Source organism: Asterias rubens, chromosome 5 (assembly GCF_902459465.1).
Source record: "Asterias rubens chromosome 5, eAstRub1.3, whole genome shotgun sequence".
NCBI classification, from domain to species: Eukaryota; Metazoa; Echinodermata; class Asteroidea; order Forcipulatida; family Asteriidae; genus Asterias; species Asterias rubens.
In genome coordinates this window covers 2,805,175-2,818,997 of record NC_047066.1, presented here as the reverse complement: position 1 = coordinate 2,818,997, position 13,823 = coordinate 2,805,175, and the positions used below count along the sequence as shown (strand labels likewise).

Genomic DNA, 13,823 nt, shown 5'->3' with positions numbered 1-13,823 from the left:
TTTGCATGTAAAAACTAACATTACTCTAAAATATTACTTCAAAACTATTATTATCACAAATTTAGATATTTGTGGCTACTTCATTAAGTACGAAATAAAATGCAGTGGTGACAGTGACACTATTTGAAGAGAACACCCCCAGTAACAGAATAGTTGCATCCATCAAACAGCTGATTGGCGGACTGCGGTTCAGGGGAAACAGCTGATATCGTTGGGGAACCACTGCAGGATAAAAAGGAATTGCGGCGTAACAGAACTTGCGAGTTGAAATCAAAAATTGGTTGAAAGGTGCAGGAATTTTGCTTCGCTAGGACCCGTTCCGCTACCCTTTGAGCCCAGCTTTCTCGGCTGTAGCTTCTCTTGGGATTATCACCATCTCTGCGTGCAGGTAAGTTTATTGGGTGGATTCTGAACTTATTTTATTCAATTTTTTGAACGAGGCTTCCAACTTGACTTGCAACAAAGGGATGCAGATGGATGGTTCATTCTTGCGCAACTCCGACGAATATTGGGAAACTCCGTCGAGATGTTGGTCAACCCGTCAACCGATGTAGTTGTAGATTTTACATCTATACTAAAAAGAATTCATGGCAAATTCATCTGATTTATTTTGGACTGGATTTGAGAATTGTTTCTTTCAAGCAGTGGTTTTGTTGAACCCGCAACGGCCGCAGTGGCCCCATCAGCTGATCGTTGATGGAGGTCACAATTCTCTTCCTCATTAATTTTTTGAGATGCCCAGGGGTTCTCTTTATTCTTGAATCTGTTTATCGTGTAATAATCAGCGAGGCCTGAGATCGGATGATGTTCCGAGAGGTCGAGCATGGGCAGAAAGAGAAGGGAGCAACAGGAAGTTGGCTCTCTTCTCTCGGTTCTAGATGGAGACTGCATACAATTACCACCTTTCATTGTCTTTGATAATTCATCGTCAATTTGCAGTGCCGGGCTCTTCGCAGAATTTGTTGTTGAACAACTAAATTTTTCTGAAGTATTTTTTGTGAATTATTTGACATTGCAATTGATAGTTCAATGAGAAAGAAACGGACGTACTTTTCAATAAAATATTTCGATCATGAATTAGTGAAATAAACTAATAATTTCCGGATACATTTTAAAACGAATGTGATAAATTATATTAGGTATGAGCCTCAACATGATTTCAGAAAGCAGACAGATTTATTATTATATTTTAGCCGACGCCCAGTGCAAATGATCATAATCTCATTCATAATATTATTTCAGATCCATTCATTGTGCACTCTTTGTGTTGCATTGCCCAATGGTATGAAACTTGACATGATGCAATAAACTCAAACACGCGTGTCTGCTATGTGATCGCAGTATGTGTGCATCGACCATCCCATTATGTTGCATCACGAGGTGCATGTGTTTCACTCGTGCGCTAAATCATAAATTAATGTGAGAAAGAAATTCTTTTCAATCTAAATGTCATCATATTGAACGAGCTAGGTTCCTCTAAGGGTAATGTACATGTTTGCTGTACATGTTTTCACATTGAGTATTGCACGAAGAAACTCGATCAACGTACATACACGGGTTCTTTGTAAATGGAGAAAAGTTTTTCGTGTGTAAATGGGTGAATGGTTATTTTAAAAAGTTAATCATGGTTTCGGCAAATCTTCTCGCAAAAAGGCCAGCAATCTTATTAAGAAAGTCTAATTGATTTGCATTACCCGTTAGTTGCGCAATAATCGGTGAGTAAATTAGTTCAGGCTCCATTAATGATACGGGATTGTATTATGTGGTTAAACGTGTCCGTACCTGTTCACACACCATTGTTAAAAATGCCGTTGTTAAATCAGTCTGACCGCAAAGAAACACGCCAGCCGGGCAGTGAAATGGTTGATGGAATTTGTCATTGGGCAGTTTAGGAAGACAATTTTCCAGAACGGCAGTTAAATTTAACAGTTCCAGTTAACTTAAACCCTCCAGTGAGTTATTTTTCTTTTTGGTGCATAACTGAACTGTTCAGAATAATTTTCTGATGCAGTTTTGCACAGATTTTGCACGGAACCGCGTTGTGTGGCGAAACTTATGACAAGAAGTATTTATTGCAAATCTAAATGATTTTTTTGGGATATCATTTCTAGGTTTTGCACGGAACTGCGGGAGGGTGTTTTGAGTTGAATATTTCAACAAGAAATCATCAAAAAACAAATCAACAATGGCACCAACTTTGAAGACTGCCGAAACGCGCCGGATCTGGCTCGTCGGCACAATGGTGATCGAGAACTTGTTTTTCTCGGCGGTGTTGCTCGGCTGGAGTTCGCTTCTTCCAGTCCTACTCGAGGAGGGATTTTACAGCAATGTCTGCCCCCAATCAAGTAAGTTTTCTTCCATTCAAAATGTGTAATACTTTTTAGTAAAACTATTTTGTATCCTTATGAAGCTCTACAAATATTGTTTTTGAAATTTAACGGATTGATTTTAGATCGTTTAAACAGTGAAACAAATGGATGAAGTTTTTGTTGCATTTTAATGCAGGAAAGAGTACCAACTTTATCTAAGTTGTCCGTGATGCAATAATATTATAAATGATTCTATAGTATTGCCAGTGTGAAGTTTTTTTTTAACCATAAGACAATTTAAATCCCTACACGTAAATGTTTGTGACACCGTTTTTGCAAGTTAAGAAACGATACTTCTGCACATGTTTTGTGGTCTTGTGTTCGAGGTCTTAAAATCATCAAACCATCAAACTAACTTTAATGTTGTTGCATTTAATACCTTTTCCCGAAAGATAATGGCCCCACAACTGATCTTGTTCAAATTATAAAAAGCACAACAGGTTTTATACCAACCAAATAAACCTGCAAACCCTCTCTCGCTCTACCAAGTTGTTATTGTGCTGTCAGATCACGCGAATAAACAGAGTCTGCCACAAGCAGGTCTTTGTTATTGCAAAACATCTGTTTTCCATGTAATAAAGCCAGTGTGTTTTGACTGTCCTTTTGTCGCGCCTGGGCCCCATCTTATACTCAATTTGCATCGAGGGTTGACAAGCAAGCTCAGTGGGTTACGTAATACAATAACATCTTAAAGCTGGGGTTCCACGCTGGGAATTTTCTTGGGCCTGGAAAATTGTAAACATGGGCTGATGTAAACATAACCTTTTTATACAATAACAAAAAGGACCCTGGTATTTTTGTGCTGGGACCCTGATCTTTTTTCAAATGACCTCCGAATAAATCATTCATCGGCACCTTTATTTAGGCCTGGATGAAAAAAACTTCTGAGCTTACACAATTATTGGACACCTGGTGGAAATAAAATAGGGGGAAATCAAGGTCGCGCATGTAAAATATTCAGTTCTGAAGAAAAAATTTTGTATTAATAGTATGCAAAGAATATTGCAGGTGGAATGGGTTAGTTAGGGTTGAATTTGTGTTGTCTATTTGCACACAAACTTGTTTAAATGTCTTCCAGTTTTACCGAGCACAATTTTCTTATCTAATAGTAATAATGTGCAAGTAAGACAATTCAAATTATTTCAATGGAAATACTATTGATGTTGACAACTTATAAGGAAATGTTGATAGTTGACAAATAAGAATCAGAGTTACATGAGGCAGGCACTAGGGCTACGAGAAAAAGCTAACTGCAGAAGTATTGTGATACCATCTCGGTTGCCGAAATGGATACGTTATGGTTCACCTAATAACAACAAAGAAATATCGGCCACCCCATATGATTGATGTATCCTAAACAACTTGCTCCATTGTTTGTCGGACAATCCTTCTTTCTATGATTTTGATAAATCGGTCGGGCATCGGATGTCATAACACACTTCAACCATGCCACAGCCATCAGCATCTAAAAGTGTACACTGACCAGCTGATATGGTTTTAAGAACTTAAAATGCATTTGCATACAATCTACTGGTTCGGGTTGTACCACTTCTCAGTAGGGGTGGTTTATTTTTAGGAAGGGCCCCTGGGATCAGCTGTTCGTTTTATGCTGATCCTTATAAAACTAGAATTTGTGGTTTTTCTCTAATATTTTCTGTTGGTGAAATGTTCATTGTTCATATTTCCTAGTATTATTTGTTGGTGAGACAAATTTGCGAACAATTGAAAAGCGAGATCATTAAAATAAATGCCAGCTTCCTACAGTATTCAATACAGCATTTGTTGTTGTCATGGTTGTGTGATGCATGCAATGAAATAATTGACTTTTTAATTTGTTTTGACTGTCCTGGTACTTCAAGTTGCTGGTTGTTCAGTATGGTTTCAGTAAAGCAAGGAGCTATAAACAAGGAAGCTGCATAAATAATTGTTTCCCAGATTAAATTGTGCAGTACTGTGGCATGCTCATGTGTGCCTGATGCCCAAGAACACAAAACACCCCTATTGGGCATAATCGACTGCTCCACTTTTATCTGCATGGTGATGCAGCTCCCGATCTGGACCAATCAGAGCACCGCTTCTATTTGCATGGCAACACTGGCCAAAAGCAGCGGCCAATAGGAGGGGCGCTTTTATTGAGCATATGGGAAACCTTTGTCAGGCGCTTTGTTTGTTGATGTGAAAGCTGCTGCCTGCTCTCCGCTTGTTTCTTGGTGCCCTGGACAAGCAATTAAAATAAAATAATGGTAAAAAAAACTGGCACCACCTTTCTATTACAATGCTAATGGACTGTGGATAATCTTGGACGAATATTAAACTGTATTTTGTTGTTTTGACATGCATGATCTTACCTTCCTTCACTTAAAAATTGTTGTTTTCAAGCAAAAAATGTCAATGTTGTGTTGCAAATATTTCTTTGTACTGTTCTAAAACTCATGCAGGGGTGGCAGGTCTTTCCTTCCTAGTTTTTAAGTTGAATTGGGCATCAAAAAAAACCAAACCAAAAACCAATCAATAAATTATGAATATTATACTCCGGAAAGTTAATGAACAAGTGCATGAATAATACACTCTGCTACTCTACTGCAAATATGTGTTTTAGGTTAGGTCAAAAATAGGAAAGATGCATTCAAGTTATTAAAAGCCTAGGCTTGGCTGACCAAATGGCTGCAAAACATTGCAATGCCAAAAATAATTCCCTCTGGTGTAGCTTTCTAGGTTGTGGCATTAATTAGGCTGTGATTCCTGGTTATATGGCAGTTAGATATTGAATGGCCTCTATTTGACACTCATATCATTGACAGATATGCCTAATGAGACTGCTAACAGGCTCATCTAGTAAAGGGCTTGTTTGTTAATCCGGAGGTCGAAGGTTCAAGTCCTATCTAATTTTTCTTTGTTCAACCCCAAATTGTCTAAAAATAGTTACTTAATAAATTTTGATCGTGCCGTCTGTTGATTTGAGGTCCATCTTTTTCTTTATTTTTAAATTATTTAAAAAAAACTTGACGCCTTATTTTATCTTGCACATTTTTTAACATTAGAGCCTTTTTTCTTTATCCTGTTGATAATTTTCTCTTAATTGACTTTTTATTTTTTCTACGAACAGTGCCCGGTGGTGGGAATGGAACAGACTTCCCTTCAAACTCATCCGAAAACTACGACGACGCAATGTACGACATGAACTATACCCTCCCGGTTACAGAGTCGGGCTATCCTCGCTGCGGCAAGCAGGACGAGAAACTGAATTTGGCGTTCACCGTTGGTTCTTTCCTTCTAAGTGGACTGACATTCCCGATTGGGCTGGCCATGGACAAGTTCGGCTCCAGACTACTCAGGATACTTGGATCGTAAGTTGATTTAGTTATTGGACTTATCAAAATTATTAAAAATCCTCTTCCCCCAATTAAAAACCAACGGTGATAAATCAACCATTGGATAACTTTCCGTATGGCGCCACCACTTGTTCACTCATTTTTACAAAAAGGGATATATCAATCAGGTAAATAAGTTCCTATATTATTTTATATCGAATGAAAAAGTGGTGGCGCCATACGGAAACTTTTCCCAACCATTTACTTGTTAACCAGGGGGGATAACTTTCCATATGGCGCCACCACTTTTTCACTCATTTTTACAAAAAGGGATATCTCATTGAGGTAAATAAGATACTATATTATTTCATATCGAAGGAAAAAGTGGTGGCGCCATACGGAAACTTTTCCACCAGGGGTTGGACTTAAAAGAGTTAAGACTAGTCTTGTCTTGAGTACGGACTAGATACTCATCCTAACTTAAACTATTAGGACTAGCCTGAAGTTTAAAATAACTCTAGGAAAACTCCTAAGCTGGGACCATCTTTGTGAAATCTACCCCTGAAGAGGGTACCCTCTCTAAAATTAGAACAAGGGAACGAATTGGGTCATATTTTTGAACCAGCCAGTAGTCACGTCTTGGTACAAACTAAAATGATAAAATTGAGCTAATTTGGGAGATTGATGACCTAAAGTTCAAAGCTTTTGTTTCTTGTTGTTTTGTGTATCGCAAATCAGATTTGGTATGCGCCTTCTTTGTTTCTAGTATAAAAAATTGGATTGGGTTAATGCCTATTATATTGTTTACACTGTTAGTTCTACCTGATAAGTTTGGCTTTTATTTGTGACATTTTGTCTGACATGGGCATCCTTCACCTAATAAATAATCAGTGATGGACTTTATCTGCTGGAAATGCTAATTTTAGAATGGCTTCTTGCCCAAGTTCATCGGCCGTGAACGTGATTTAACAACATTTGTTTACAGTTACTGTCAATTGTGATCAATACCCATTGTTCCTTGGACTTTGTTTGTATCTTGGTTTACAATACATTTTTTGGGGTTTGGTTTTGTCATGTGTTTGGTTTGCAAAATCTGCTGTTTGATAAAATATTTTTGTTCATGGGTTGACATTGCTTGAACTCTGATAACAATTATTGGAAATTGCTTAAAAGAGATCTTTGGTTGGTTAATTTTACGACAAAATTGAGTTTTTTTTTACTTTTTTTTTTTTTTTTTTTACGACAAATTTATTTGTAACACGGTTAAGTCACATTTATGGTTGTTAATTTGTGTGAACGATCGGTTAAAATAATTAACTTGGTTTTGTTCTTTTTGTTTATGATAGGTTCATGTTCATTGTGTCTTGTTTGCTGTTTGGATGGTCAACAGTGGAAACCTCATGGCTGTTGTTCCCTGCCGTTGCGCTGAATGGCGTAGGTGGCATCATGGTGACCTTCACGTCCTTTCAGGTGAGTAAACAAGAAATCTGAATTGATCCAAGAAGATTTATTATTCAGGTGAGTAAACAAGAAATCTGAATTGATCCAAGAAGATTTATTATTCTTGTAAGCTTTTGAACAAACAGATGCCCCTTCAAAGGTAAAAGGGTTGGATAGTTTTTCACCCCAAAAACATTCATGCATGAATCGTTACTCAGATTGCTAAAGCCAGAGATGGAGTTGGTAGCCACTGTCACATAGCTTTTTTTCTTCTTCTGTTTTCTCAGCAAGTAGACACGGTACTAGCTGAAATTTCCACGGTGGACTTTTTTACTGTATTATTCTTGATAATGTTGCCTACAAGTCAGAATTACAGCATAAAAAAACAAAGTGATTATACTCCCGTTAAAAGTTATATAATCCATTGTTTTTGTTTTCAATATCCTAGGTCGCTAACTTGTTTCCAGCGAAGCGTTCCACCATCATCAGCTTCAGTATAGGATCGTATGCATCGGCTGCTATTCTCTTCCTCATATTGAAGGTAGGCTATAGTCGGAAGAAAAACAAATAATATATTAAGATTCTGCTCTCTTAGACAAAATTAAATTGACCCAAATTACAAAATTTGCAATTGAACTACTGACTGATAACTTTCAGTCGGCATTGTTTAAGATGCAGCCAGGAATTTTAAAATCTTAATTATATTTGTCTTCTTCTTGCAGGTTTTGTATGATCTTGGGCTTTCAAGGCAGTACATTTTCACAGGAGTTGCCATAGCGACTCTCTTCGTTGTTGTCAACTGCATCATTAACGTCCCCATGGAGCCCATCCCGGATCCTGAAGATGCCAAATTTGGGTGAGTTTTGAAACTCAAAGGACTTGAGAAAAATCCAAATAAAATGCTTAACAACTGACCAATTTGAGAGTTTTTCAGACCGTTACTTTTGAGAAGGATTTGTATAAGAAATATCTCATTAAGAAGTAATGAACTTGACTTAAGTTCTAGTGAATGAAATTTGTGCTCACTACTTGCCCAACTTTCGAAAAATCATACAAAGCAAGCTCCCTTATTAACAGGTTTCCTCAGGCTTGCGAACTACAGTGATCTTAAAAGTTCACTTCAGAGGCATCCTTAGTCCTTATTACAACAAACATGTTTTAATATTATTATAATAATTTTTCTAACAGAATCCACTTCAACATCTTGCGAGCTGACCACAAAGTGACTGGAAAGCAATTTTACTCCATTGTGTCTTCCGTTGGTCGCCGTCTGAGTGTCGACGAAGAAAAACCACCAGCGGAGATTCTCCTAAGGAAAGGCAGCAAGATTTACTCATCACAGTAAGTTCTTTCATGAAAAATATGACTGCACTGTAGCTAAACATCCTTTCTTGAAGACACTATTTTGAAAATGACACTCGAGTTAAACAACTTGATAGTTTGTGATGTAATGGTTGAGTTAAACATTCAATAGAAGTGCAGGAACCTCAAAGTTTGAATCGAGTACAACGACCAATGGATAATTTTTGAATTGTCTGTTACAGCAAAAAACTATCAAATGGAAGTTCGTGGTAGGCACTGAACATTTTATTGTGCATGAAACAAAAAATGGCATCTCAAAAATACCATTCTTAATCTGCATCTCAAGAACACCTTCTTAATCTGCTTCTTATTCTCCTTCTACAGACACAACCTTGAGCTTCAACTCAACCTAGAAGTCATCAAGAAGAAGGCAAAGAAGTCCTCCAAGGATCGTTCTCTCATCGGCAACGTCTTCACTCCCCTCTATCTCCTCTCTCTGGTCGTCATGTGCATCACTCAGCTGCGTCTCTTGTTTTTCATCGGATCGCTCACATCTATGTTGGAGGGTATCACGGGCGGAGACACTGATACAGGTAAATATTTGAGAGTCGAGTTGGAATTAAAAAAAAATATTTTGTAATTTTTTTCAGAGCCAACATCCCCACAAAAGAGATTTACACATGATTGTACCTGCAAGTTAACTAATTGTTTTTAGTTTCTTCTTGTTATTGTTGGATCTTCTGAAAACTCATGACTATCAACTAGATGTTTATGTGTATTCTTTGTGAAGAGGTCAGAACTTCAACAAGCTTCAGCTTCTTGTTTGCCCTCATCAAACTATTATGAAGTTTTCCTTGTGTTGTACTCACTTGAAGTATGGAAATAAACCTGAAACCTGAAAATCAAAACTCTAACGCTGAAGATTTCTTTCAAGCCACACTAACCAATAAGGTTGGGAGTCGGTTTGGCAACAGAGCTGGATTAGAATTTTTATGTAGCTTTAAACGTAAGCATTATTGGAATTGAAGCAATTGTGGTAGACAGGGGACCCCATGTTCCCTAGGGCCATAAAACTTCATTGAAGAAATGCTCTAATGTTTGGAAACAATGTTGAATTAGTTTTAAATTGCAATTTGTTTTTTATTTTTTATTTCTGCAGTGAATAGTTTCATCTATATATTCGGTATTCTGCAACTGATGTGTCTAGTCACATCTCCCCTCATCGGTTCTGTCATGGACTACAAAATCAAAGAGACACTAGATAACCTTAAAGGCAATAAGCGCAAGAACAGCGTCAACAAACGTGCTATGTCCATTTCCAGCAAGGCCGGCGACGACAACGTATTCAGCGAGGAACCGAACGATATTGTTAAACCCATCACCCGTAAATTCAGCCTTCCCGAAATGAATAAGCCGAACATGTTAGGAAACTTTATTCGCAACAAGAGTTTTGATCTCGGAAGAGACAGGCTGGGATCGTGGAAATCGCGTCTGTCGAGCACGGACAGCAACGGGTCGGACACCATTGATGGAGAGAAACCACCGATGAGTTTGAAGATACGCAAACTGCTCAATGGGAGTTACGCCTTTGGGATAACTAACACCTTGCTCATGTTCTTTGGCGTTACCGTCCTCGTCCCAAGCCTAAATGTACAGGTCAGAATACTTCAATTATTTCTTACTTAATTTTCTTGAAAAGGGAAGATTGGAATAAGACATTTCAATTACTGGCCTTTTCTGTTACAGTCTAAAAAAAAAACCATATTTTTGAATTCAATTATTTCTTACTTAGTTTTCTTGAAAAGGGAAGATAGGAATAAGACATTTCAATTACTGGCAAGCACTTGCAATTTTTAGTGAATTGAAACATTTTTGGAACCACTTTGGAAAAATGAAATACAAGATTTGTTTTGTTGGCACTTAAATCTACCACAGAATGAGATTTTATTTGTAATTTTTTTATTTTCTTTCTCCTGCAGATTATTAGTTTTATTTTGCACACAATCATCAGAGGTTTCATCCATTCAGCGTGCTGTGGTCTTTATGCAATCACGTAAGTCAATATTTTACTTTCAAATATTTGTGAAAACACCACCTTCAACTTGGGTCACATCATTTCAGTTTGATGTCATGAATAAAACAAGAAAGGTGGGGGTAGCACTTAAAGCCAAACTAATTAAATAAACAAAGCACATAAGCTTTCGTAGCAACAACCACGTCATCAGATTAAGTAGAATTGTTGCTACAAAAGCTCTTGCAGTTTTTATGTAATTAGTTAGTCTTCAAGTGCTACCACTGCCTTCCTTGGTTTATTCATGACATCAAACTGAATTAAGTGACCGAAAGTCAAAAGTTATTGAAGCGATTTGTTTATCTATCAGACTCAACGCATCTATGAATAAACCAGAATTACAACGAGAAGTATTATCAACTTTTTAATCAATGTCTACTCCTCTTTTTGTCCTTCAGGTACCCAGCATCTCAAGTAGGCAGTTTAATCGGTCTACAGTCCCTCATCTCAGCCTGTTTCACCCTCTTGCAATACCCCATCTTTGTCGTCATACAGGGACCTCTAGCTGGAGACCCATTCTATGTAAGTACTTTGCCTTCAAATTGATTCTGAAAAAGTGAAGTCCAAGTCACGAGCATATTTGAGGTGGAGGACATTTACCTTCTGGAGTGCATTTTTTTTTCTAATTTACCCTTATTTTTAGTACCCTTAAAAAAAGGAAACTGCAGTAGAAAAAAGAGGAAATTGCTCTTGGACTTTCTTGAGTGAATAGCGGTTTCTTATTAACTATAGCTTACAACAAAAATGCATATTTGGGACATCACTTGAAATGTGTTAAAAAATCAAGCACTTCCTAAAACATTCAAATAGGGTTGAGAATTGCACAGTCCTTATGACATCCCAGTCCTGATCTTACTGCCTCATTGCAAAACAAATTATTCTGGCATTTAGAAAAATGTGTCGTAGATTTGATTTTGTCAGTGTTATACTGATTTATAGTGCTTGTCACCAAGTAAACTTTTACGGTCATTAATTTTTCAAGTGTTTACCAATCTAAATGACCCTACCTTTTAGGTCCGAAATTGATAAAGGTTATTGGCCACTATTATATCATTTTGAAAAGAGGTCGAAGTAGTTAAATTTAATGAGGTAACACAAGTGGATTGCGTGTGCAAGGTGTACTGAACCATGAAATAATATTTCAGAAGGGAACTGATTTAAACACCTACCATAAGAGGTCAATGGTTTTTATTTATCAGAACTAAAAGGGTTCCTGTATAAAGGACAGGAGCTCAAGCTGTAAATCATACCAGCACTTATCTAAAAAACAAAAAAAATACCAGAAGTCATGCAGGTATAAAAAGTCGGGGTTGTTGACAACTTGACTCTGACCAAGACCCATAAATAGCGGACACAGGAAACGCTCCAGTGGAGCATCGATCAACAAAACAGACTCGTTACACTGGATTGTTTTGGTCCAACACCTTATATGAGCAAAATTCAGGTTACTTTACTTTTATCAGTTTATCGCGACCTTTCAGGGTTGCGGTGATTTCCGGGCATTCATTGGTGATTTCCGGGCATTCATTGGAATAATTGAACGGCTGGAGCGTACCTTTAAAAAAAAAAAACTGTTGCATTGTTCTACCGTGACAGGAAATTGTTGAGGGAATACCGTTCCCTCTACACTTCCTGGTTTTGAAATATCGGGATTATGAAGTGGGTGGTAGCAACTGGTATAACGATCAATGACAAATTGTCAGATTGATAGATTCAGATTTCAGTTTCTCATAAGTATAACCCCCATTACTCTCTTGATGGCCACTCAAAGGATAAAGCTTCCTTCAAAATACTGTAGTTGTGAAGGGGTTAAAAAAGTTTTACGTCAAATTGAAGTGAAGTATTATTCAAAACTGAATGGAAACTGGAACTGAGTTGAATTTCTGGCCAGTCCCATCACTACAAAAAATAGCCAAATCTGTGTAATCTCTATTTCTTTGGGCTCCTTTCAACTTGTTGTCTTTTGTTAAACCCCAAATCAAGTTTTTAAAAAGTGAACACTTCTTTTGACTGATGACTTATTATTTCTCTTTTTCTACTTTCTACAGGTTAATGTGATTCTTCTCGTCATGTCAGTTCTTAACTTTGGTATGCCAGTCTACATGATCTACTTTGCAAAGAAACTAAGAAAGAGGCAGAAGAGAGAGGCAGTGGCTGGCGACAAGCAAACCCTCCTCACATCCAGACCCTCCAAGAACATCTTGGACCCCGTACCAGAAGACGTCTGAAGCGACAGTGAACTTGATGATGTGATTACTAAGACATAAACTGAAAAAACTAAAAACAGTGCAGGGTAGTGCGTTGTATGTAGTATTGTCGATGGCTGATGTGGATCATGCCTAGTGCGGTCGTTGGCTCCAAGAGGCGTCGGCGGTATCATGCTACATCCCTGCCGATAAGCTCGTCAAAGTTTCTAATTCTGGTAAAGGTTTCGTGCGGGGTAACCAGAGGTTACTATCTGTGTTGATTTCGAACTATAAAAGCATTAATTTGCCTGCAATGTGGTGTGGTTCCTCTGAAAGGTGCCAGTGAAAATCGCCTGCCGATGTGTGTGTTAGTGTGTGAATTGGACATGACATTACGGCTTGAACAAAGACTAGCCTGGACAGCACTTTTATTTTTTACTAAGACGGGATGTAGACTCTACACAAGGAGTACACCACGCTTTGTTAGAAGCTGCATTTGGATCCCTTCTGTTTGCAGAGTCTTCATCTGAAATGAAGCCATTATTGGTATACATGTTGATACTTTTCGATTGGTGGAAGATCTACACCATTTGACTAAAGTCGAGGCTAAAATTTTGACTCGCAGTCCACCGACCTACAGCAGAAAACTTTACAATCCTGTGCGAACAAAACCAGTTTTGTTTTGAGGTTACTTCAAAAACATCTTATTTTTGTATTATCCTCGCAGGTGTTCATAGTTTCTTTGTTTCCTTTTTTGTTGTTTTAATACCAAGAGAATTTATTATGTCGATTCAGATATAGCTTGTAAATTTTACTTAGATTTAAATCGGGAAAAATGCTGCGTCGTCTTTTTTGTGTAGAGTCCTCACTTCTCTCCTTTCCCATGCATATATATATATTTATTATCAATTTTTAAAAGGCGGGAGAGAAGGGTGGATGAGGAAGGTAGCCATGTTTTGTTTTCAATGTTTTTAAGCTTTATGAAAGCACGGCAGATTTTACTCTATTTTCATGCTCTAAAATACAGGATTCTTGATGTTTCGTAAATGATAGATTGCGGCAAAAAGTACAAGGGTACAGGGGAGCTTTATTTGCAATGGAGGCATTTTTTTTAAGGAAAATTGTTTTACTGCAAAAAAGTTGC

The 13,823-nt window shown here is 37.6% G+C and overlaps 1 protein-coding gene across 2 annotated transcripts; it reads left to right on the top strand.

Annotated features, from left to right (window-relative positions):
• The first annotated feature begins 242 nt into the window (after nt 1-242).
• LOC117290262 (large neutral amino acids transporter small subunit 4-like) lies at nt 243-12,910 on the top strand. 2 transcript variants are annotated; one of them, XM_033771558.1, is made up of 12 exons: nt 243-388; nt 2,112-2,345; nt 5,476-5,716; nt 7,027-7,150; nt 7,569-7,661; nt 7,843-7,976; nt 8,309-8,461; nt 8,807-9,015; nt 9,582-10,078; nt 10,402-10,475; nt 10,892-11,015; nt 12,542-12,910. In XM_033771558.1, exons 2-12 carry the CDS (start codon nt 2,186-2,188, stop codon nt 12,719-12,721), a joined length of 1,989 nt encoding a protein of 662 aa, XP_033627449.1. In that variant the 5' UTR covers nt 243-388; nt 2,112-2,185; the 3' UTR covers nt 12,722-12,910. The 2 variants fall into 2 exon arrangements, with proteins under 2 accessions (XP_033627449.1, XP_033627450.1); XM_033771559.1 differs by lacking the exons at nt 243-388; nt 2,112-2,345 and adding an exon at nt 4,533-4,612.
• The last annotated feature ends 913 nt before the right edge of the window (nt 12,911-13,823 follow it).